The 24,486-nt window shown below is 41.9% G+C and overlaps 1 protein-coding gene across 3 annotated transcripts in view; it reads left to right on the top strand.

Moving 5' to 3' along the window:
- Window positions 1-17,312, top strand: part of MAP2K7 (mitogen-activated protein kinase kinase 7) — a 35,169-nt gene extending 17,857 nt beyond the window's left edge. For 2 of the 3 annotated variants that reach the window (XM_081181660.1, XM_081181659.1), the window contains 10 exons: window positions 2,037-2,187; window positions 3,060-3,126; window positions 3,268-3,381; window positions 3,706-3,825; window positions 3,952-4,059; window positions 5,294-5,473; window positions 6,259-6,339; window positions 6,836-6,978; window positions 7,903-7,948; window positions 8,345-17,312. In XM_081181660.1, the coding sequence (XP_081037786.1) occupies window positions 2,037-2,187; window positions 3,060-3,126; window positions 3,268-3,381; window positions 3,706-3,825; window positions 3,952-4,059; window positions 5,294-5,473; window positions 6,259-6,339; window positions 6,836-6,978; window positions 7,903-7,948; window positions 8,345-8,482 (1,148 nt within the window). In that variant the 3' untranslated portion in view covers window positions 8,483-17,312. The remainder of the gene's footprint in view (window positions 1-2,036; window positions 2,188-3,059; window positions 3,127-3,267; window positions 3,382-3,705; window positions 3,826-3,951; window positions 4,060-5,293; window positions 5,474-6,258; window positions 6,340-6,835; window positions 6,979-7,902; window positions 7,949-8,344) is intronic. The other variant, XR_014004797.1, reaches the window with a different exon arrangement.
- The last annotated feature ends 7,174 nt before the right edge of the window (window positions 17,313-24,486 follow it).

Genomic DNA, 24,486 nt, shown 5'->3' with positions numbered 1-24,486 from the left:
CCAGGTGTCACCGCTTGCGCATGCGCAGATGCCCAAAATGATGTCATGCGCATGCACGGAAGCGGGGAATCGTGACCCATGCACGCGCAGACGCGGGTTGATTTCACTTCAGGATGCAAACGGGGCTCCGGAACAGATCCCGTTCGCATCCAGAGGTAGCACTGTATACCTCTTTAGATCCCAGGACAGAATTCTAGCTAGCATGTTGAATTGCACTTTGATCTGTTATTCATGGCTGACACAGCTGCTCTCGAAGTGAAAGTTGAGGGCTGCCCAAGCATTGAGAGTGGGCTCACTTGTTAAGTATTTTGTATAGAACCTGGCACAATTCTTCTGAACCATAATTCCTGCTTGAAATCATCACTTCTGCCCAAGTATCAGGAAACTGGTACTTGAGAATCCACTTTAGTAGCGGCAACCTATCATAACTAACTGACAGTAGCAGCACTTCTCTCTCTGCCTCTCCCACCTTAATATTTGCAACCTTGGGGGGGCGGGATAGAAGTGTTTCAGAAATTAAAATTAAAAAATAACGTTGTTACTGAGTTCCATTGAGCAACCTTGTAATTGTTAATGGTGAGATTGCGATATGGAAGCCAGTATTTCTACTTTAGCCAAGGGCTATTGTTGAGGTTGATGAAGGAAATTGTGTGTGGCTGAGCTTTTTATTTTTCAAATGAGCAAGCAAATCCACTGGGGCCGGGGTGGGGAACTTGTGTCCTGCCAGACGTTGAATTCCCACCTCCCGCCAGCATGGCCATTGATCAAGGATGATACAAGTTGGATTCCGGCTTCTGGAGGGTCACAGCTTCCCCACCCCAGCACTACGACTTATTCACTGGTTGATTTAAGGGACACTCCTGTTCCCATATTTAGAAATAAGCCATGGCACCAAGAATATGAGTTGCAGCTTTGCTTGATCTCATGATGCACTGCTTAGCCTCTGAGCTAAGTGGAGTTGAGTTGGGATGTCTGTGTAGAATTGTTGTACTCTGGCTGTGTGCCTCGCTGTGTCTTCCTGTTTTTGGATTAAAACCTGTGTAGACACAGGAAACCAGGTAAAATATGAAAGGTTATGGGAAGAATTGCAGTATCAAATAATTGTACTGGAAAGATTAGATCTAACCATTCAGCTACTAACAGATGTTGCTAAAACCTGTGCAGCATGACTTCTGCTTGCCTGTGCTATTCCCAGGATACTGCAGTTTCTTGATCTAGGTGCCCTGAAGGGTCCCCTCTTTTAGATTGGTTCAAAAATGGATAGTTGCCCTTAGAATGCTCTCTTCAGGCTTAGCAGAGACCTCTGTCTAAATATGCTTGTGCTAAGACCTAGCAGGAAGAAAGTTCTTGGTGCTATCTCACATCACACTCACTGCACAAGCCCCTGGGCAAAGAAACTAGGCAAGATGGGCAGCTTTATCTGTAGTTCCAGAAGCAGGTTCTTTCTAAAAATGGATTTAATTTTAAACCACACATACTCTCCCTCCTGGTCCTAGGCCCAGATTAAGACTGCAAAAAACTTGCCAGTATAATATCCACACAGTCATTGATCTGCCTACCAGGCAGGTCACTGGTGCCTACCAATGTAACATGAATATGCCAGTTTATGGCTTATTCCCAGTCGACAGATGCCTACTGTTTTAATATATGCATAGGCATCAACAATCCAGTTTAACTTGCTGCATGGATCCTCATATGAGTGAAGCCTGGCCACCCTCTCAGGAAAACAGGGGAAGACCTATTTATTGTGCCCAGACAGAGCTATCCCCAGGATGGTACAGTTAAAAGCTGTGGCTTCCACACAGATTTGAGAAGATGGGATTTTAGAACACCTTGGGAGTACAGTAAGGCTAAGCTGACACCTCTGAAGTCAAGGTAACAGCTGACTTTTTATTGGAACCACAGGCTGGTTTTCTAGCACCTCTGCCTTCAAGACTAGAAACATTGTGGGCTTGGGCTGCAAAGGAACCTAGCTTGAACCAGGAGCCCATGCATTGAAGCCTCCCTGCCTGACTTCTCCTCTCCTCTCCTCTCAGCATTGCAGCTTCCCTTAGCCAACGATGGAAGTAGCCGCTCCACCTCTTTGGACAGCTCGCCCCAGCATCATCACCCTCATCCGTCACGCCCCCGAAACTTTCTGGGCCTGCCTCCTCAGCCCCCCTTCCACATGAACAAGAGCATGGAGAGGTAAGCAGAACTAGAGCAAATGAGGCAGGTTCTGGGGTGCTGTGCTCATCTTCTCTGCTGTATTGAGACAGGAGGGACCAGCTTGTTTTGAGAAAGGGAAGCAGTTTGGAGCAAAGGTTTTATGTTGTGCTTGCCATTTGATCAGACAGGTCTGCGCACAATACATGAAGCGTTTGCTGTCCTTGTGCCTGTACAGCCGTGGATAATAGCGTGTTGGGGAACTGAATGTTCTCTAGGCACTTTAATCTTGTTGCTTATTGCTATTGCCACAGTCTTAACAGCTGCTTCACACTGTTCTTTTGATGTAAGAGGCAGAGCTTTTGAAAAGGGCTCCTGTCTCAAACCATCTTTTTTAGGTAGATACGGAACTTTCATAACCCCTAGTTGCCTTGAGTTGCATTATTTTTTTGTAATATCATGTAATATCAGTAGCAGCCCATGCAAAGTTTAAACTGTCCTGTTTGTGAATTAACGGGCTAAGCTTGTCTGCTAAATGAGTGATTTATAGCATTCACACAAAAATATACAGTAATGGCCCTGGGAGTTAGTAGAGGACCTGCTGCTTTTTTGGGTTTCAACAGGTAATAAAAACTCATGATTTAACCTGCACTTCTCTGATCTGCGGATTGAGGTGTCTTGTTATGTAAGTGACTTGTGAGTTGCTGGCTTTGAATTCATATTAGAAATTCTTTCATGATGGAGATCTACTAGTTCATAGGGTTGTCTAGATGCCCGTGTTGAGAAGAGGAATGTGTGGTTCTCCACAGAGATGGAGCCTGTTTCTGCAGAGAGAAGGGTTCTGAGATTTTCGTATGCCATGGCTAAATGGAAGCAAACACAATATTTTTCCTTTTTTCTCTTTCCCTTTCTAGTATAGAGATTGATCAGAAACTGCAGGAAATCATGAAGCAAACGGGTTACTTGACCATCGGAGGGCAGGTGAGCTGGCTTGAGAGGTGCAGCAGTTCAAAATATATTGAAGCCTGATGTATATTAAGAATTAACCGAAAGCAACTCCCCACTCTTTTCAATATAAAATGGATTGATGAGTAGCTTCTCTATGTGCTCATCTTCTCACAGAGATACCAAGCAGAAATCAATGACCTAGAAAATCTGGGTGAGATTGGAAGTGGGACGTGTGGACAGGTGTGGAAAATGCGTTTCAAGAAGACTGGACACATCATAGCTGTGAAGGTGAGGTAGATCTACTGGGTGTTGAGTGGAAGATACCTTAAGATGAAAGGAAATGGCAGAGTTGGACTTCTAGAGGGTTCATTGCTGGTGAAACTCTTAGGTGCCACAGATTATTTGGTTCCTGTGTCAGCTGTTGAGAGAGAATCCAGTTGGGCAGGATTAAGTGGGCCTTAACTTACTTTGATGGAAAGTAGTGACGCTCTGTGAATTAATCATAAAGCAGTTAAGGGCCATGAGGCCCTTTGTGGGTCAAAGCATGATCACCCGCGACTCTTTTGGCTCTTTCCACTTCTGCTCCTAATCCCCATTCTCTTCTCTGTTCAGCAAATGCGTCGTTCTGGTAACAAAGAGGAGAACAAGAGGATTCTGATGGACCTGGATGTGGTGCTGAAGAGTCATGACTGTCCTTACATTGTTCAGTGCTTTGGAACTTTCATCACAAATGTAAATGAAGGCGATGCTACTGTTTTCTCAAGTCCATCTGTATTTTTCAATGTATTTAGAACAGCCACATCATAATAACCTTAACTTTTACTTTTTTATTTTATTCCCCCCCCCCCCATCCTTTAGACTGATGTTTTTATAGCCATGGAGCTAATGGGCACATGTGCAGAGAAGCTGAAAAAACGAATCCAAGGGCCAATCCCTGAGAGGATCTTGGGAAAGATGACTGTGGCGGTGAGGGTTGTTTTTGCTTTTGCTTTTTTCATTTAGATCCCACATTTCCCCCATCTAGACATTGGCCCAGTTCACATGTCATGCTAAGCATAGAACGAATAGCATGCTGGTATAGACTACTTAATAGTACTCCTTCCTTGCTTCAGCTGTGGCAGCTTCACAGATAAAACAAGCCATATATCTGGCCTGTCATGTTGCCTGGACTTGGGCTCATGGCTTGTTTCCTCCAAACTGATGAGTGGTAACAAAGGTTTATTCTTGGGTTACCACTTGAGGTTTGTTTGGAGGAAACAAGCCATGAGTCCAGGTCCACACAACATGGCAAGCTAGAATCTGGCTTGTTTTGTCTGTGACACAGAGGAGCCATTAATTGCTTCCAAGTTTCCATGATCATGGCTTTTAAGGAGATGCGTTGTGCTTCAAACTCCTTCCTGCATATGGCATCCAGGTATTTTTCTTTTTCAGCTGCGTTTTCTGCTGTTTTTGAAGGGACAACAACCATTCTCCACTTGTTATTTGTTATTTTACATACCATTCTCCTCCATTTACTTGAGCCTCACACGTCTGTTTCTCTTTTGGCTCACAGAAATGAGCTAAGCTTCCCTGCTTGGAGCAAAATGCTGTTATGGACAGCAGAGGGAGTAAGATTTTTTAAATAATGACTACACTGTTGGGTGGATTTTGGCAAAATTTGGAACCCAGGACTGGGCGCTCTGTTCTGTGTGGTTGTTTTCATTTCCTTTTGGCCATCTGCCCCCCCCCCCCCCTTGATGCTGCATAATGAGATGTGGTAAAATCTAGGGCTCGGTTGAAGAGTCAAGTATTATAACACCCCACTGAAAACTATGAAGCCCAAGATCTCACCTTCGGATCCCAAGAATAGTAACAGCATTTCAATAGTAACAACAGTTCATGAACATGCCACCTTTCTTTTTCCCCAGTGGTATCCCTGAAAACTGCTTGGTAATCTGCATGACTGAAGGGCTGTGCTGTAACGCTGTCTCCCCACAAGTTGTTGTGTATACAAGACGTTTTGCCCCAGATAGCTGAAACTATCTCTTCCAAGTATCACGAAAGCCTCAGACTGATTGCTGAGTGCATAACCTTTGTTCTCTAAGCAGCACATGTTTTTCCAGGCACGTTGATAAAAGGGTATCATGAGTTCTAGACTAGTTCTGAGTTGTTTTCCTTATAGGGAGCAACGGTTTATTCTTCTGCATTGTGTTGCTTTCAGATTGTCAAAGCACTCTACTATCTGAAAGAGAAGCATGGTGTCATCCATAGAGATGTGAAGCCTTCAAATATCTTGTTGGATGAGAGGGGGCAAATCAAATTGTGTGACTTCGGGATCAGTGGGAGGCTGGTGGACTCGAAAGCCAAAACCCGGAGTGCTGGTTGCGCAGCATATATGGCGGTAAGAGATGGGCAGATGGCGAGAGAACAGCAGCAGGAATCTTGCTGTGCTGGGATGGAACCGAGTAAAAAAAAAAGAAAAGTGACATTGTATGTTGCTCTTCCTACAAATTGCTCAGAATAGCTTGTGTATGATTTAATTAAATACTCTTTATTTGTTAAACTTCTATGTCATACTTCCTCCAAGCTGCTTTGCATGGGTTGGGTATGATCCCTAGCAGTCTCTCATCCTAGCAGTGCTGTAGGCCAGACCTGCTTCGTTGCAGCCGTTGAAATGCACCATGTGTCTCGATAACTTCTCTCCAGGACTAAGAATTCCATCACTTGCATTTTACTACAGAAAGTTGTCACTAGATTTGGCCTGAGCTTTTGGGAAACTGTATGGCAGCTATTACGCAGATGCTGTTACGGTATCAAAACAGCCTGCATTTTGTCTTAGCAACATCCAGTGGGATTCAGCTAAGTTTTTGTGTGCACGGAACAAGGCCCACTCATGCAGTGAGACTCTCCCTCCTCTCCCCATGTACCCATGTGCTTCCCCCTAAATCTGCTTTGGAAGGTTGAAGGAACCCCCAGAACAGGTTTAGGAGGATGGGGGAAGGCTTGTTGTGAGAGTGGCGTTCATTCTGTGTACACACCCACACCCACACACCACTTCGTTCTACATTCAATTTCACCCATGGTTTGGCTTCTTTAATTAGAGGGATCTTGCTAGGTACAGGTAAGAGACCAGTAGCAAAGAGGTTTTATTTTTGACTGAATTTGTAATAATCTTTTTGTTTCCAGCCTGAGAGAATAGATCCCCCTGATCCCTCAAAACCAGATTATGATATACGTGCAGATGTTTGGAGCCTCGGCATCTCTCTGGTAAGTAAAACCTGCTCCCCATTTTTAAGGGAATTTGTGTACCCTTGTTGGGCTCTTCAGGTTCTGGATCATATCTCAATCCTTTAATGTATGCAGTCCTTAATACATGACATAAACAGCAATAAGCTTTGGGGTGAGTTTTTCTTCTCTTTTCTTCAATTTTTTTTAATGGAGTTAACTGATTCAAAGGAGGCCTGAATTCTGGCTATCCTGAACCCCATTTTTGTTGCTGCTGTTGAGGCTGGATAAGCCAAGTGATCATTCTGTTCCACATTTCTTCCCTTTCTTGCTCTCGTCTCTTTCTGTACAGTCATTTAGAATTGTGTTGTTTGTATGGATTTTTATCTATTTGCTTTTGTTGTAAACTGCCCTGCGGCTTATATGCAAATATACATCACTGAAGCATCATTGAAGAGATGCTGATGATAATACTGCTTTTTAGATTATTCCCATTTTTAAGCACTTATTCTTCATTTCTCTACCACCCCTAATGCAGGTTGAGCTGGCTACAGGTCAGTTCCCCTACAAGAACTGTAAAACAGATTTTGAAGTCCTCACCAAGGTGTTGCAGGAAGATCCTCCCCTTCTCCCAAACAACATGGGATTTTCTGTGGATTTCCAGTCCTTTGTGAAAGACTGGTGAGTGATGTGCCTTAAATTCATGTTATGTAGAGCGGCTGCTTCAGCATTTCTTACATAGACAGGAAGCCCTGCAGTTCCAGCTGGTTTCCTGCTGAACTCTTGCACACCAGTTGCTTTCTCAGATATTGGCTAATGTTCATTCTAGGGCACCCTATCTTCAAGACCATTAATAGTGTATGCAAAAGAATTGGAACTGTTCTGCTTGTTCCAACTGGTACCATGCTCTTCTAAAGACTGAACTCAACCTGTGCTGGTGATTTCCACCTAGAAAGGAAATCCCATATCTGCCTCCATGACAGCTGTGCTTAAATTCTGGGCTAGCACATCTTTGTGTATGACCTCTTCTTGTCTACACATTCCAGGCTCTTATCTCTTTTCTGTGTCTGATGTACCGATTCTAAAGGTGTAGGAAGTCCTTCATTGCCATGGAAATAAAAAGTAACATGTCGTAAGTTAGTTACATTTCCCCATCTTTCCTTGTTTCCATTCACTCCAACAATTAGGCAGCTGTATCTGCAGCTGTAAATGAATTGCACTCCTTGCAACTGGCATTGACAATTCCACAAATGGTCAAACAGAAAATCTACTTCTGATAGTGATTGTTTTGTTCCAGTTAACTTTGAGCTTATGTGTCCAACTTGCCACTCCTGGATTCCATCAAACAACCTCACGTAAGATTGTTGCAAACTGCCGTGGGATACTGGGCATAGGAAGTTGACCCTGAAAGATTATTGGTATGGAAGGATAATGGACTTCATCCTTTTTAGCTGAGAGAGTTTGAAACTTAGAGTAGACCTATGTCAATATGAGCTCTGTTTGCAAGGATTCATTATGTATCATGTAGTGGAAACATGCCGTGTTGGTTGCTCCATAAAACAAATTTGATCCTGTGTTTTGAATGTGTGTTTCTGTTATTTCTAGCCTTACTAAAGATCACAGGAAGAGACCAAAGTACAACAAGCTACTTGTGAGTATTGGTCACACCTCTTTCATTGTGAATATTTTTAAAAAATCCCCCAGGACTTGGAAAAAGGCCACAGTGGGTGCTTCTGCCAACCCTTAAAGTTTAGAAATAACCAGTAACATTTCTTGGAAATAGTTTGTGCCAACTGGCATGGAAGCTGAGATTAATAAAGTGACATCCTTTCTTTTCTCCACATAGTTTCTTTAAAAGAGAGGGAAAGTTCTTTTACTTTTTTATTTGACTTGGTCAGATTTTTCCCTGCTTGTGTTTGCTGCTGTTGTGTATCCTCCTTGTTGCTTAGCTATAGCTGACAACCGTTGCTCGCAGCTCTGTAGAAATAACACAGGTGGTGTGACTTCCTTGCTTATTTTCCATCTCTTTTTGCCTGTTCCTTTGCAGGAACATAACTTCATCAAGCGTTATGAGACACTGGAAGTGGATGTGGCGTCCTGGTTCAAAGATGTCATGGCTAAGACAGAGTCACCCCGCACGAGTAGCATCCTTAGCCAGCACCACCTGCCATTCTTCACCAGGTAGCCATGTAGAGTGGCTATTGTGCCAAGGAAGGACCCCTTGGCAGACAGAGCTTGCAAGGTGGGGCAAGAGAGAGCACCACAACAGACACCTGCCCTCACAACAGCAACTCTTCAGTGGCATGAATTGTTTGCTTCACCTGCTCAAATCACCCTTGCCCATGTTGTCTTTTCCTTCAGTATTGCCATGAAGAGATGGGGTGGCTGTCTGGTCTTTCTGGAATGTGGGTGTGTTCTAGAGGCTTTGGCATTTCTGGCACCAGGCAGCCCAAGAATACAAGGCCTTTTCCAGCCTGTGCTTGTTATCTTTCTGTGATTGAGCGCCTGCCACCCGGAGTTGCCACGAAGTGACAGCTGCTCCCTGCTTGTCTCTCTCCACCTTGTCTGGAGGCTCAACAGTGACCCTTGCTCACGCACTGTGAACAGACACAAAACACACAAAAGGAAAAAGAAGATATTTTTTTTACCACTTATTTATTAAGTTTGGACTTGTGGTGCTGCGGGCCGCCTGCTGCACCCGTTCACCCATCCCTGCGTTATTAATGTCTGTTTTTGTTTTTCGTTTTTTCGTTTGTGTTTTTGGGATTGTATTTGCTGAGGGGGAATGGGGCTGGACGTCGATGGGTCGTCTGCTGCTTTAGATTCTGAGCTTAGCTGTTGCTGTTGTCTTGGTTTCATTTTTTTTTTAGGGCTTGGGGAGACAGGAAAGTGTAGGTTTGAGAATTATTCTCATCCAAGAGTAGCTCAGTTAAAGTGATTTTTTCCCTCTTCAATTCTTTTTGAACTCAGGGGTTCCTATCTTTTGTTTTGAGCGTGAACAAAGTTTTGTCAGTGGTGTTTTATTTACCAAAGTGTGTGTTTGGTGCTAGGATAAATGCTTGTTCATTTTCTTCCAGTATTTAAGAAAAGGAAAAGCAGAACTTAAAAGATAATCCTGGCATCAAGAAAGCCATTTTTTAAAAAAAGATTCAGCCCAAATGATTCTTACTGCTGTGTCTTAGGGATTCTTTAATATATTTAAATAGTAACACATTTATGCCCTATTGTGGACTTAATTGACTCGATTCTTAACTGGTCACAAGTGTGTATCTCCAGTTGAGAATTGGTCAGAGTTTGCTCTTTGGAGATTATGGGCTAGAATCTGCACTGTCTGTCTAGATGCTCAGACTTCATGAAATCTCAGAGGCGGGATTCTAAATTATCCAAAAGGCTTGGAGGATGAAGGCTGAGCGCCCTCCTCAATCCTACTCTTTCAGAATAAAGCTTTTTTTCTGCTAGTGTTTTTAACAGGATAAGAAGCCAGAAGGGACAGAATTCCAGTCACCTCTAATTGACAGGCATTCCCAAAGTGTTGGGGCCATGCTGTAGGCACCAAGGTCTCTGGGTCATTGAAGTTGTCATATAAACCTTTAGGGGCAACAATTCCCACCATTAGCCTTGGGAAAGAGAGGTAGTCAGAGACTTTGGGAATGAATCCTGGTTTTCTTCTTGGGTCAATTCTGCCAATAACAATTGCATTTCAGGTAGTCCAGAGGTTAAAGCACAGTACTGAAGCTCTGACTGTTAACCTGAAGGTGAGGCTTATTCCTGCTTTCTCTTGCTAGCAAAGGTTGGAGTACCATAATCTTAGCTCTTGTCTCAATCCTATGGATATTTGGGTTAGTGTGGTTACTTGTGGCGCAGGCATGATGGTGCACTGCATTGTCAGATGCCATACTATACTAGATGTATAGATCAACTTCATAAACCCAACACACGCACACAGAAGTTTTAGAGTAAAGTCATAACAGTACTTGGGATGTCCTGAAAAGGAGATGCTCCTGTGGTCATTGATGAGGCTGGGCTGTCTGCTTAGTACAACTCCTTGAGACACGATTCCATCTATATTCTGGCTGTTTCCAAGGGGGAGCTCCTATATTGCATTATGTTTCCAAGGGGAGCCAAAATTAGGTACATTCAGTGGCAGAATTAGTGGAGGGAGGAGCAGTTATAGCATAATCCATGTTTGGGCATGTCCTACAAAGTGCTTGGGGGTGCTGGGCAACCTGCCAGAAAGTCAGACCAGACCAAGAGGGTCCTTTGAGATTGGGGCAGTGCACTTGCTTGACTTGTGAAGAAGTAGGGTGTTTTCTGTGACTGATTAGATTTTTAGAGTGGATAGTTGCTAACAAAATGAGGCAAGTTACCAAAGAGCTTGGAGGACATGGAGAGTTCATTTCCTGAGAGGGTGGAGGTCTTCATTCCTTGTGACTGGGACATCGTTACAACACAGTGTGGAAGTTCAGTTATTCTGCTGACCTCAGTAGTGACTGTTAATGTGGCAGCATTTTCGGAATATGAAGGAAGGCAATTTCATTTGCACACAGGCTTTATGAGTAGGTGGTTTTGTGCCTAAAAGAAAATGGGTGGAGTGTATTATATGAAAAGACATTTGCTGTATGAGAGAAAGTTGGAAGTGAAAAGCTGGTGAAAACTAAAGGGCAGTGAGCAGAGAAAGCAAGTTTCAGATTTAAGATGCGTCCAAACAGTGAGTGAATATTAATGTTTTTTATGGAAGTGGAGTAGGAAAAGCAATGAAGTTTACCTATGGGTGTCTAATGAAAAACAGAAGGTGGTACTGCGGTGCATGTTTAAGAGATGCCTAGCCTCCAAGATGAATTCCTTTAGTATTGTGGAGGCTTCAGCAAGATGTTTATTTAGCCTCTTCTGTGAACTTTGGCTATGATGTCTTCCTAAACTCTCCAGAATTTTAAGAAAATCTGAGTGTTTTCCAAAGACATTATGCCACAGTTTGAAAGTAGCTTGAAAATAGTGTGCTAAACCATAGTTTGAGAACCAGGAACAAACAACAAACTCACACACTTACCTTTCCCATTAGTGATCTGATCTTGTTAGAATAAACTACAGTTTCCCATTGGATCTGAAATAGTAAACTGAGCTGTTACAGTTCTCTAGCAGTAATAATAAACCATGGTTTGATCCTGGTTAGTAAAATAACAGTTTGCCAATTCAGACATAATGGGGAATTGCAGCTGAAACTAACCAGGATCTCTGCACCAACACAGGGTGGGGGTAAAGGGGGAGAATGCATGCCTGATGTTCGCTGACTTCCTAAACGTTGATTTAGAGAGTCAGTAATGTACATCCAGACATGGTTTTGATTTCAAGATATTGAGTCGTGCTTTTCAAAAAAATAAATAAATGGGTAGTTCCGCATAGGCAAAAGACTTTGTTATTTTCAATAGCAAGATCTTTTTGCCGTATTGGAAGCTCTTTGGGTAGAGGACAAACATAGTAGAAATGCAGTTTTGTGTTTCCCTTGAGCAAAATATCAAGAAAGCTCATATTAAGACTACTTGGAGATATCTGTCGGGGTGAAGGGCATAGGAGATCATTTTGCCACAGAAATGTGTTTTGGTTAGGAATTGTTCAGGCCTTCCAACTTCAAATTGATACAAGAATGATCCCATAAAGATGCAGATTTGAGATGTCACTTGCACACAAAAAATGGTTTGGAGAAGAGTAAAGCATGCTTTCTAGGGCATCTTCCACAAGATGACAAGAAGAGCAGTACACTGTCAAAATATTGAACTGCCTAGAGAAGGAGTGGGGAGAGGCTAAAACCCCTTATAGCAGAGGACAAGGTAGAGTGGCTGAAAGATGTAATGAGAAACTCATAGGAGAACTAAAGCCCTGGTGACCAGTAGGACCAGTTGCAGTAGTCTTCTCCGCAGATGATCAGGGTGGCCTGTCTTTCTCAGTGATAGGCCCTCACCCTTCTGCTTGCTTTTGCACAGTCCAGCAATTGCGGAGTTAATCACTGCTTTTGAGAATTCATCTTGGAAAGTAGGCTGGTAGTCATCAAAGGTCTGGGCGTGTTTGTCGGGGAAGTGAAGCACCTTGGGTAGAGAATGCTGGCGCAGGTGAGGGAACACAGGAGATATTGGAAGTGTGAAAAGTTGGACTCGAGATCCAGGTGGAAGAACAGCACGTGCAAGTTGAGAATGGCACTGGGCTGCGTGTAGAAGAAAGTGGTGTCAAGTTAATGTGCGGAGTGTACTGGGAAGTACAGAAGGTGTGGGAAAGAGATAAATAGAAAGGGTTAGTAGAAGCAGTCTAATGGGAGCCATTTTATTGCCTTGTCCTAAAAGCTGGGTGTGCCCTCCTTTTGGCTCTACAACCTGTTCTTCCATTGGACTTCTATGAAATGTACTTTAGCAAATGAAGTATACTAGTTGGCAGAGAACTGGTGATACATGGTATGACAACTGGCACTGGTACCTTTCCAAAGTGGCTGATATCTAAAAGTGGAACTAGCAGTGGATCTACCTTCTGGCTTGACCTAAAAACCATGGTTTAGCTTTAGAGCACAGAGCCTCTCAAAACTTTTTTATTAGCAGTTGCCAGCATGAATTGGTTAGATGTGCACCACAGCCCTAGTGCTAGGCCCTGGAAATCTTAAATCAAGAAGCATTGGTTGGCAGATAGTTGAGAGTACAAGAATGTTATTAGAGCACTGGGTTTTCTAGTGCTAATGGAAAGCAGGTGCCCCTAATGATGGGATTGGCTTTGCAACGATGAGATTTTTCTCTTTAAAGATGGCTTTTGGGTTTTGTTTCCTCTTGGTGTTTAAGAATTTGTAGGTATCTGCTTTGCTGCTCCTAAAAGCTTTATTCCGTTTAAGATTCCAAGTGATGGAACTGTCAGGTCCTATGAATAAGTGCCTCCTGTAATGTAACTCCTGAAAAGCTATTTTGTCTGTTGATTTTTTTAGTGGATATTTATTGAACATTTGTGTCGTATCTTGTGAACTTGGAATTTAAGAAAAGAGCCCTTTTTTAAAAAAGTTGCTTAAAATAAGTAACTTCAGCCTTGCGCTGTTTTAACTTTCCATCTGGAAGCTTGTTCCAGCCATTAAATAAATATATAAATCTTTTGGCTCTCCTTTCTCTAGTGCCTCAAGACGTCAAGGTTTAGAAGTGCTCCTCCCACAAAGTTGTGAAATAAATTTGCCTACATGTTTGGAAATGTGACGTATGAGATTTTTCCTGCACATTTCATCATATGTACAGCAGAGCAGTAGCTAGAAGAGATACCAAGAGATTTCTCCAGGTGTCTGAGTTTGTGTTCTTGTCTTAGCAAGGCAAAAGATACCAGCAAGGGTCTTCAAGGGAATTAGACTGTTTGCATGCAGGTACTTCAGTACATAGTGAAGTTTGTACTTGAGTATTTATAAAATGACTATTAGATGAAACGCAGTACAATGACTTGGTAAAGTCCCAGAACTAAATCACTTTTTTTTTTAAAAAAGAAGAAGTTATGCAAATGTCAATTAAGGTTAAAATTCAAAATTGAAAATATTTCTCGTGAATTGAAAATTTATCCTGATGGAGAACATGGCCGAAGTGTTCAAAAAAAAAAAATGGGATGGGTAGATTATAAAACATAATATTTTCAGAGGTTCAGAATTATTAGATTGTTGTTCAGCATTTGAAGCGGGAAGCTTCTGGGTTCACTTAAAAAAATTGCACATTTGTCCCTTTCAAGAAATGAGTTTGGATACAGTATTCTATTTCCCTTTGGACTTGAAGCTCTCAAACACGGCAGACCACCCAAAAACAATTGACCTCTTGAAGAGCCTGGTTCATCTTCCCTTTACTTCAAGAGAAAGCAAGAATAACCTCTTATCAGGAGATTGCCTAACTCTCAAATGTGAAAGGGTGTTTTCCATTCTCAAAAGAAGGTTATAATTTAGATTGCCATGGTGGGGGGAGCATACAGGGGTGGGATAGGTTTGGGAAACGTTAAAGGCTTTTTCAAACGTTCAAAAACATGGGATGTCTTTTCAAGAAAAATTGAGGAAAAAATGCAGTTTTATTGCATTTTTTAAATTATTTTTTTAATGTATTAATTTAGAACAAATCTTTGTTAATGTTATTTTTAATCTGGATGGCTAAATGTTTACAATCGCCTGCCTGACATCTGCTCTTAAAGTGTGTGGGGATATTGGGGTGGGTGGGGCACAGGTGTGCAGCGTGTGGTGCATGCAATTCAAATGGGGGATTTTAAAACAAACAAAACTGTAAAAAAAAAATCATGCCAAAGGTAAGGCAGAGACTAGCTGGGTAGATGGTTATATTCTAGACATTAGCATTTCACTATATTCTCTATATACCATATATTATAAATTTGCATGTTAAAGTAAATAGAAGTAACTTCTATCTTATACAGAAAGGGACTTTAACTTTGGATTACTTGTAAATTTGGTCACTTGTCTTGATTCAGGACTGCCTGAACACCTTAAGCTTTAGGGGCTGCTTGATTTTGTTTTTGTATTTTGTTTTATTTTTGTAGCCACCAAACTTTTGCTTTTCTGCCTTTTCATTAAAAAGGGCATGATCCAAAGTTTCATAGAGGGGTTTGAGAGCAGAGCTTCTGAGTGGTGGCAGCCAAATTGACTTGAGTTGCAGCCACCATAGAACTAGTAGCCAATTTGCATCTTCTCCAATGCTGTATCTTCCTTTGCTGACCTGTTATACTGAAATCGGCGTCACGGAAACATCTGGAAGCTTTGTATCATGGACATCCACCAGGACAATGCTGTACTCATGTGAGCAGTCGGAATGTTTCAGACGGCCAGCAGTTTAGCTTTGCTTGTTCAACCAACCTCCCTCATGTTAGTTCCAAGTAATCAAAGCTACACTTTTGTGCACATTTATTTATTGCCCACAGGGAACTGTGTGTGTGTGTGTTTAATTTATTTTTTAAAACTTCCCTTTCTTTGACTTCTTATGGAGGGTGTATTTTTCATTTATAGTATTTGGTGAGTAGACTGTTTTCTCAAAGTAGAGGAATGGAGCATCACAAACAGATTTAATTTCAGGTTGCAGACCACAGTCCAAATTAATTCCAGTGCTTGATTCTTCTCTAAGAGACTTGAAATACTCGGGCTGTGGTTGGGCACGCGAAGTCTTGGAATCATGTAACTTTAAAATTCCCAGGATTCAATATCATAAGGCTAAGAGTCGGTGAAGTTGCTCATAGGTAATATTGGAAGAAGGACTGAGGCTGGAAATCAAGAGAATCATGATTATGCAGACTGACCAAACTCTGTGTTGAAGAATTCATGAAATTTGCTTTAAAATGATAATTAAGCTGATAAGTTGAATATTTATGCTTGCCTGCTGGCTTTGGAATTTTAATGTAGAACAAATGCTAGTCAGTTACCTTTTAAGAATTTTTTTTTTCTAATGTAGATCAAGCTGTTCTAGGTTATTTTCCAAACACCTGATTCACAAGAGTTACAGTCGAAAATTTATATCCCTGTAAAAGAGGAAGATTGACCAGGAGGTGAGCTGGAGAACCTGTAGACACTCTGTCAATATTGAGTTTTATTCCTAAGTAGAGAGGAAATACTGTTCCTCTGTAGCTGTAGTAGATTTTGCCCAAATACAAGAACACAATGTTTCAGAATGGTAGCATAGGAATTGGTATGCAACATGAACTGATGGGGTGTGCCTGTAGGTAGAGGAAGGGGACTTAGGAGAGACAGTTCACATTACTTGTTTCTGTCACATCCTAGTTTTAGAGATGGTTTGTACACTCACACAGTGAAGTTTGGAGAAATGGTTATCTCTGAGAACTTTGGGATCAGGTCTGGAGAGAAGTCCTGTTTTGTTTATCCTGCTTAAGGGGAGCTTCTTAAAAACAACAAAATTGTCACCATATATATATAGTTACCTGTAGAGTGGTTCTTAATTTTTTTTAAAAAAAATAATAATTTGGCTCTAGTTTCACATTGGTGCTGTAAACCAAACCATTTCAAAAAGAAAGTACTGCTCTATATACCAAAGTATTTCAGCTATTTGTTTGGAAGTTTGTGGAGTTTTTAATAGCATAACCATCTCCTTCCTATCCCCACAGCAGGCCATTTTCTTAGTAGCTCTCCTTACTTAGCCTCCAGTTTAATGTCCAGTTAATGGACCCTCTTTATCTTGTTGGAGGGTTTTTTCCCACCAGCACCAGTTGTTCCCAGAGCCATTTGTCACGGGCAAGAAAAGGTTTAATGTGGCTTAGTATGCTAGATGTTATAATGACATTCAGAAAGCATAGAAATGGCTTATCCCAGGGATAACATGTTGAGTAAGTTCCAATAAAGTAAGTACTGGAGTTTGTCTCAGAAGAGGAATGTTCTGATTTATGATTTGAATTTAAATGATTTCAGGCTTAGAGTGCCCTAGGCCCTCTGGCCAGTTTTGGGGGTGAGTGGATAATTTGCTGAGCTCATTGATTTTCCTACATGCTGAGAAATCAGAAATCAAGCAGTTGCCCTTTTTAAAATATCAGTTGTACCTTGGATTTTAAAAGATAATAAGAGAATAGTATCTCCCTGGGGTGTCTTCAAGAGTCTTTGTGAAACACTCCTTTCTGTGCCCTATGGGACCCATCCTTGTAGGTTCAGTCCAGCAACATAGGACAGTTCAGTGTCACTTATTTCCAGTTATGGATTGCTAGTCACATCTGAGTGTGATTTCACTGTCCTAAATTTCACTGCCCACTACTTGGCATGCACCAAATTTTAGAACAGAGACTTTCCTTTTCCTAGTCAGCACCCCACCTCCCCGTCAGCAGTCCAAACAGCTTGTCAGAAGTAGTTGCCTGCCTCCAAGCAGCGAGGCCAGTCTGGTCAATTTTAGTGGAACTTTTGGATTTAGAAACATACCTACAATAGTATAAGGTAAATGACATTCTTGCTTACTTTTGAAAAGCTTTTTTTTTACTCTGTTTGTAAAAACCCTCATAGAAGCTTAAAAATAAAACACTCTTTCCCTAAATGTCTGTTTCTTTCCATTTCATGCACAATTTTAAAGCAACTTCCTTCCCCAGAATGAACTTCTAAGTCATGAATCATTTTGTGCTTGGAATCAACAAGAAAGACATCCCGGCAACCTTAAGGGAGATGACTCCATCATGGTTTAAAATGGGTGGAGAACCTGAGGCTAAGGGGACTCAGTGCAGCTCTCCAGGTCTCTCTCTTTGGCCTTCGGGACTCTCCCCAGTCCACACACACTCCGGCCCAGCTTCTCATCCTCCTCTACTAGTTTTTGACTCTTTGAAATGTGTCCTTGAATTCTTATAGCCCCTCTTGCATGGATGAAGGACAGAGAGGGGCTGCATATATATGTGGAAGCTAGCCTACTGTCCAAAGGTAAAGTTCACATTTGTTGTTCCACCCACATTTTGCCTCTGCCCATTGTCTCTGCTGCCCGTCCCCAAAGGTCGCCCAGGAGGGAATGATGTGACCCACAGGCTAATAAAGGCTTCCCACTCCTGATCTAAAAGATTGATATTTCAGAGGTAGGAAGTGCTGAGTTATCTTGACAAACTTGAAGCTTGGAATAAGTAAGTATTATTATTAATTATTAAAATTTCTATACTGTCCTTCACCCAAAGATTACAGGGTGGTTTACAATATGAAAACACAAAATGTGTAACATTGTAACAAGCAGAAGAGAGTAGCAAGTGGTGAATGCATTAATTTGAGCAGTATCTGTTTTGTCTTTCAAAGAAGAAGGGAAACTGATAATTTGAAGATGGAGGGAAAATCATATTTAGTCTTTGGGCTGCACAGAGGCCTCCAAGCAGTTTGCAATTAAAACTTAACGTAGCAGTTTCTGGGTGCAACGTTAAATCATGCAAATTGACTATTGGAACGTAATGTGCTGAATACATTTGCCACATGCCATCCGTCGTAAACTTGGGAAACAGTGACCTGTTGGCCTGTTCCCTGCATTTGTTTAACATGTAGAGTAAAAATGCTAAAATTGTCATAAAGGTGAGACTCAACTTACATGGGGTTTATGTTCTGGGGGTGGCGCGTAAAGCCAGAATCCTGGATAGTCAATTTGCCTTAACTTGAGACAGCTGAAAATTGCTGTGGCGAACAGTGATGCAGCAGCAGAACCACTCACAAAATGGAAGCAGAATTTGATAATTACTGGTGATGGTTTTTACTGATACCTAATCCATGTTAGAAAATTGACTAAATTCTTTGCTGAAGCATTTTGTGTGTGACTAGGAGCTCATCTTTCCTCAAGTTCAGTACATTTGCTCTGGAGGTTTTGTGACTCAGCCTGTTTAGGCAGAATTTGCTGAATCAGAATCAAAATGCAGAAAGCTTATTCTTTTATATCTTCCCCTCCCCACCTCCACATTCTTCTCAAAGGATTTTTACCCATCTCCTATAATTTCTTCCCCCATCCTCCTTCAGCTTTCTTTTCAAACCAGCCAGTTATTTCATTTCTCCTATCTGGGCCTTTTACATTTGCTACGTCTTCCTATCACAGCCTTCCTCTCTTATCCTTTTTCTTTTCTGTTCTTGACTTGGAATCAAATCCCTGCTCAGCTGTGAAGCTCACTTAGAACACTTTCAAGAAGGACTGGTTTCTCAGCTTTACCTACTGTACCGGCTGCTAGAATCAAAGAGCTTGAAGAACATCAAAGTGCATTTAGTGCTGATAGCTTAAAAACTGCTTAAAAACCTGTAATAGATGAGAGTCCACCTTCTGAGGCAGTCCACTGTCCAAACAGTTCAGGACGTTCTTCCTAATGTTGTATTTGGGTTACATGCTCTGGAGCAACAAATCTGCTCCATCTATGTGGCAACCTGTCAAATATGTAATGTCCGCTCTGCCCCACACAGTCAAACCAGATCCTTCAACCTTCCCTCATCAGCCTTGGTCTCAGGCTCACTCATCATCTTTGTTGCCCTCTTTCTTAAATTGTAGCGCCCTGTTCCTCAGGTGAAGTAACCAAAGCATTCTAGAGCGGTGCCATTACTCCTGAACGGGACACCAAAACTTCTGTTGATGCAGCTCAGGGTTGCATTACTACTTTCACATAAGCCTCAAGGCAGTTTGCAGTCATACAATAAAAACAAAATAGATTTTAAAACAACATCCCCCCAGGATTAAAAAAAATTCAAATAAACCTCCAATGTACAGATCCATTTGCTTGGTTTTTTTTTCTTCAAAAAAGAGAATCTCAACCCATTTGGAAACGCTTTTTAGCCACTGCATTGAACTCTGACTCCAGTTTAGCTTGTGGTTTGCTAAAGCCCTTGTTTGTTTTCCCATGTACTGTACATTTAGACTAAAATTCCTCTCTGGGCTCTTTGAAGACTGTTTTAACATAAATGCAGTACTGTATGTTAAAACGTTTACAATTTGTGGCTAGGCTAATGTATCTGATTTAGTAACAGTATGAACCACATATTATTAAAGACAACACGAGCTGCCCTACTGAGCCAGATCATCTGATTATTAGGATCTGATTCTTGTAGGAAGGATGCTAGGCTGAATGGACTCAGGACAGGAAGACCTTGATCACATGATACAGATTCAATTAACCCATTATGCTAGCAGAAGCCAGAGCAAGGACTCGTCACTAGCACATCAGGGCTTTGCCCCACTCCTCTAGAACCTCCAGAACAGCAGGCAGGAAGAGGAAGAGGCAGGACTGTTCCATTGTGCAAGCAGAACTCCTTACTCTGGATTGTATGCCACGTGGCGCTCGCTCTCCTCCCTAACATGAGCTCTCTTGTTCACACTTCCAGCTAGCCAGTCAGCTTTGCCCTCCCTCCAGGATATGCCATTCCTTTGCTCCCCGCATATATTTCACATTTTTCATTTCCATCTGACAACAACAAGGGAGCATGCTTTGTCCTCACTGAGCTAAGTATTGATGGGGAAGAGGGGATCCCCTTTAGATTTTATATTTAAAGGATATTTTTGTACATCTGCAGATTTCAGCCGAGCATGCTCAACCTCCCTCTTGTTTCTTGGTCACTCTGCTTTGGTTCCCACCATCTTGAATTCGTTATTCAGGACACGGATGTTAAGAATAAGAGCTTTAAATAAGTACCTGGGCTTTGAACACACCTGCTTCCATGCACTTCCATGTCAACAGTTCAAACGGTCCCATTCTCAAGTTTGCTTTTGAAAAATGACCTTGGAGCCCAGCTCCGTTGAGCCCATAACTTTGCAAAGGTACAAAGGTCCAGTTAACATGTTGCACTCCACCATTTACAATCAAAGATAATATAGTAGTAATTTGTTACACCTTCACAATACTTTTAAAACCCAGAGCCTTGTGTTCCTAGCATGTTAGTTATATGACATATATATCTTGGGAACTCTAGTTTATTCCTCGGCATCACAATACCCAGTTCCCTTAAACTGCAGTTCCTAAGATTATTTGGGGGAAGAGTTATGCGCTTTAAATGTATGCTGTGTATGCCACCTTGTATGAGACCCCATAAAACTTCCTCCATTCCACTACCACTGTATTGTCCAGCAATTTAGGTCAACTTTCTGCTTTCTGTGGTTATAATATTTTCTCCTTCCCTCCCTTCCTCCCATGTCTGCAAATGAAAAGGCAAAGGCCAATGTAGCCCCACCCATCTGTGGACCCAGAAGTGTATCAGGCATTGGCAAGGAGGGACTGACAACTGTTCTTGCAAGAAAGGAAGGAATAGAGAGACTTCATGGCCAATTTGGGGGTAGGGGAAGGGAAGAGATGCTATGAACCTCAATAATAAAAAGCAGGGCTGGCTTGACGTTTAATCTTCCATAATTAAACACTTCTGCAGTAGAGAACTCTGCTCACTCAGACATACTTTCCAGAAATGACTATGCCACATTCTTATGTACTTATAAACAAAGTTTATAAAAGAGAGAGAAATTCCATGGATAAGATAGAGGGGGAGGGAGTGAAACAAATAATAACGTGGGATTTCTAGTCTAATATAAAACGGTTGTATGCAAACTAACCAGTTTTGGGTTACTGAGTTTTCAAAGGCAATGAAGTTCCTGTGAAATTCTTTTTTCTTTTTTTTAAATAATATTTATTGAAAATTTAAGATTACAGAAAAAAGTAAGAAAAAGAGAGAAAAAAGAAATTAAACAATACAAATCAGTACATAAAAAAAGAACAAAGCACACAATATATCAAAGCAAAAATAAAAACAAAAACAATTAAAAAACCATCCAATATTTCCATATCTTTATCTTTCATTAACTTGTTTCATCGACCTCCTCACACCTCCCTTTTTTGTATTCTAGTTATTAATTATTTCAGCAAATCCTTTCCATCTTTCTCTATTTTCTATCATTTAATTGTCTTAATTTATTTTAACCTTATCTTACCATAAAAAACCCCTAAAACTTATTTGTACATAACTCCTTATAACATTTCTACTAAAGCCGTATAGTTTCATTCCAACATTTTTCTAACACTCATTAATTTTACAGTATTTCTCTAAATAAATTTTAAAACTTTCTTCCAATCTTCATCCACCGTCTCTTCCCCCTGGTCTCGGGTTCTGTCAGTCCTTTCTATCCATTCCATATAGTCCATCAACCTGGTGACCTTCTGTCCGAGGCTCTTAACTCTCTTCCATGTCCCTTCTGCAGATCTTCATATTTATACCTGCACTTTACTTTGTCTTCTGCTGATCTTGTTCTTAATTTCCTTCCTTTAGCACTGAGGAGTAGATCTCGGGGAGACTCCAACCTAACAATGTCTTTATCCCTTCTCGACAGGTCAGCCCATTCTCCATAGTCAGAACTAAAATCCAAAGGATATTTCAGAGCATGTTTCAAAATTCCTCCACAGTTGAGGGCACCCACCACTCCAATCTCCCCCCGGCCCAAAACCAGATCCCAAAAGCCAGAACGTCCCTGCATAAGTGGGTCTATCCAACTTTCCTTCTCCAATCCAAGTGGGACTCCATCTCTCCAAATCTGGCTTTCTCCAGATTCGGTCATCAAAAACAACAGCTTATGTTCATACAAGGCCGAGGCTCTCTCCACTTGTATTACTTGAGGTTCAACAACAACCTCCTCCTTTATCTTCTCCACAGCTTGCCATGTCAAAACAGATTCCTGGGTCAGTTCCTGAGTGGTTTCTGTATAAGTATTCACTTTTTGTCCCAAATCAGTCATTTTTTGTCCAAAGTTGTCATTTTTAGTAATCATCACATCCATCTTCTCATAAAGCTGTTCCAATAAGGCACTTGTCTTGCAAAAAGCAATCACTAAGGCTTCTTTCATCCACATTCTTGTCCAAGATCAATGTCTAATTCTCACGGTCTTTAATCTCTGCAGCTGGAGAATTCACCAGCTCCACTCCTGCAACAGTTTCAAAAGCTCCCTCTAGGGGAAACAATTTCTATTTGTATCTGTCCTTTTACAAGCAGGTCCAGCAACAAAGTTATTTTCGATTTTCAGATATTTTGCTCCTTTTAAGTGAAAAAGGAAACATTGGAATCAATATGTTTCTCTTATTTGACTATCTGTCAACATACGTTTTATTCACAGTCAATGAACTTTCCCAAAACGTCGCTTCCTGGCAGCCCGTTCCCAGGTTCAAAACGGTGGTAATTTATCTTTCTTCACTCTCTCCTGCAGGCTTAAACAACCTGAAATTTCCCCCCTCTTCTCCTGCTTCCAAGGGGGGTTTAGTAATTTTAGCCAATGGAGGTTTAATCCTTTACAAAAGACTTTCCAGACTTTAGCTTGCAATGTCTTTGCTTCAATCTATTTACAAAAGTGGAAGGCGGACTTCCTGTTTGGAACCTTCCCGCTTCGGTGCCAAATTAAGATGTTTAATAATCCAATTTTCCGTTCTACTCACGGGTAGTTGTTTAAAGTCCAATTGTCCACAGGAAAAAGTCAGCGCTCTCCGGCAACAGCAATGCGGCTTCACTCCGTGAAAAGAGCAGTCGATTCGAAGCACCGCGCCGCTCACCCCACGTCACTCCGGATCCCCGAAACCGGGTTTCCCCGCGAGTAGGGGAGGCGCAAAAGGTGCCAGCCAAATCCCACGTCCACAGGCTTCTCCCGCCTGTGGTTTTTAATGGGTCTCTGCCTCGCCGTGGCGGTCCAGACCCTGATTTCCACGAAGCGGATTCCTCCCGATCAGAGGAAATCCGCCATTGCCGGAGGCGCTAACCCGGAAGTCGAAAATTCTTTTCTCTAAAGGTGTTGGATTTATTATTATTAATCAAATTTATATACTGCCCTAAACCCGCAGGTCTCGGGGCGGTTCACAGGAGTAATCCATACCATGATTTCCCCATGAACAGAGACATGACCAGTAAAACATTAATAGGAGTTTTGACCCCCTTTGGAGTGGCTGGGATCAGGTGAGCCCCTGTGGGAGCACCCTCAGGCCAGTCTTAAAAAGCCATGAGGCTACTTAACTTTGGGTGCCTGAGGAGTCTGCAACACTTACTGTAGGTTCTCATCTGGAAAATGTTTTATGTTCTATATTCAGTTGTAGCATGATGAGGATGATGATAATTATTATTATTATTATTATTTATATCCCGCCATAACCAGGCTAAGGGCGGCTAACATCAAAATATAAATACATTAAAACATAAAATTCAGCAATTGACTGAAATACAGCTTAAAATCGGATTAAAATCAAATAAGATCAGAAGGCAACCGGCAAATTCTGACTATAGGGGTTGGAAACCTTAGGTACTCACCAGGCTCAGCTATTTATATGAGCCAGTGAGAGGAGTTAGAGAGACCTCTTATATATAGGGTCTTGTAGGAGGAGAGGGGTCAGACTGGGCCCTGACAAAAGGCCTGGCGGAACGGCTTTGTCTTGCAGGCCCTGTGGAAAGATGTCAAGTCTTTCGCGGCAGGGTGTTCCACCAGGCTGGGGCCAGGGCCAAAAAGGCCCTGGCTCTGGTTCGAGGCCAGCCTAACCTCCTTGAGGCCCGGGTCCTCCAAGATGTTATTGTTTGCAGGCTGTAGGGTCTTCCATAGGGCATACCAGGAGTCTGTTGGAAATCTAGTGAATCTAGTTACAACCACTTGTGCAATCCCTTATGCAGACTTTCTCCAACCCAGTCTTAATTGTAACCAAGCACTGCCCAGTGGTCTTCCATGCACCTTATGCAATGGACAGCATGCAACGTATAGTCCGCTGCATGCT

Source organism: Podarcis bocagei, assembly GCF_964188305.1.
Source record: "Podarcis bocagei genome assembly, chromosome: 2".
NCBI lineage: Eukaryota > Metazoa > Chordata > Lepidosauria > Squamata > Lacertidae > Podarcis > Podarcis bocagei.
This window is presented reverse-complemented; position numbering and strand designations above follow the sequence as displayed.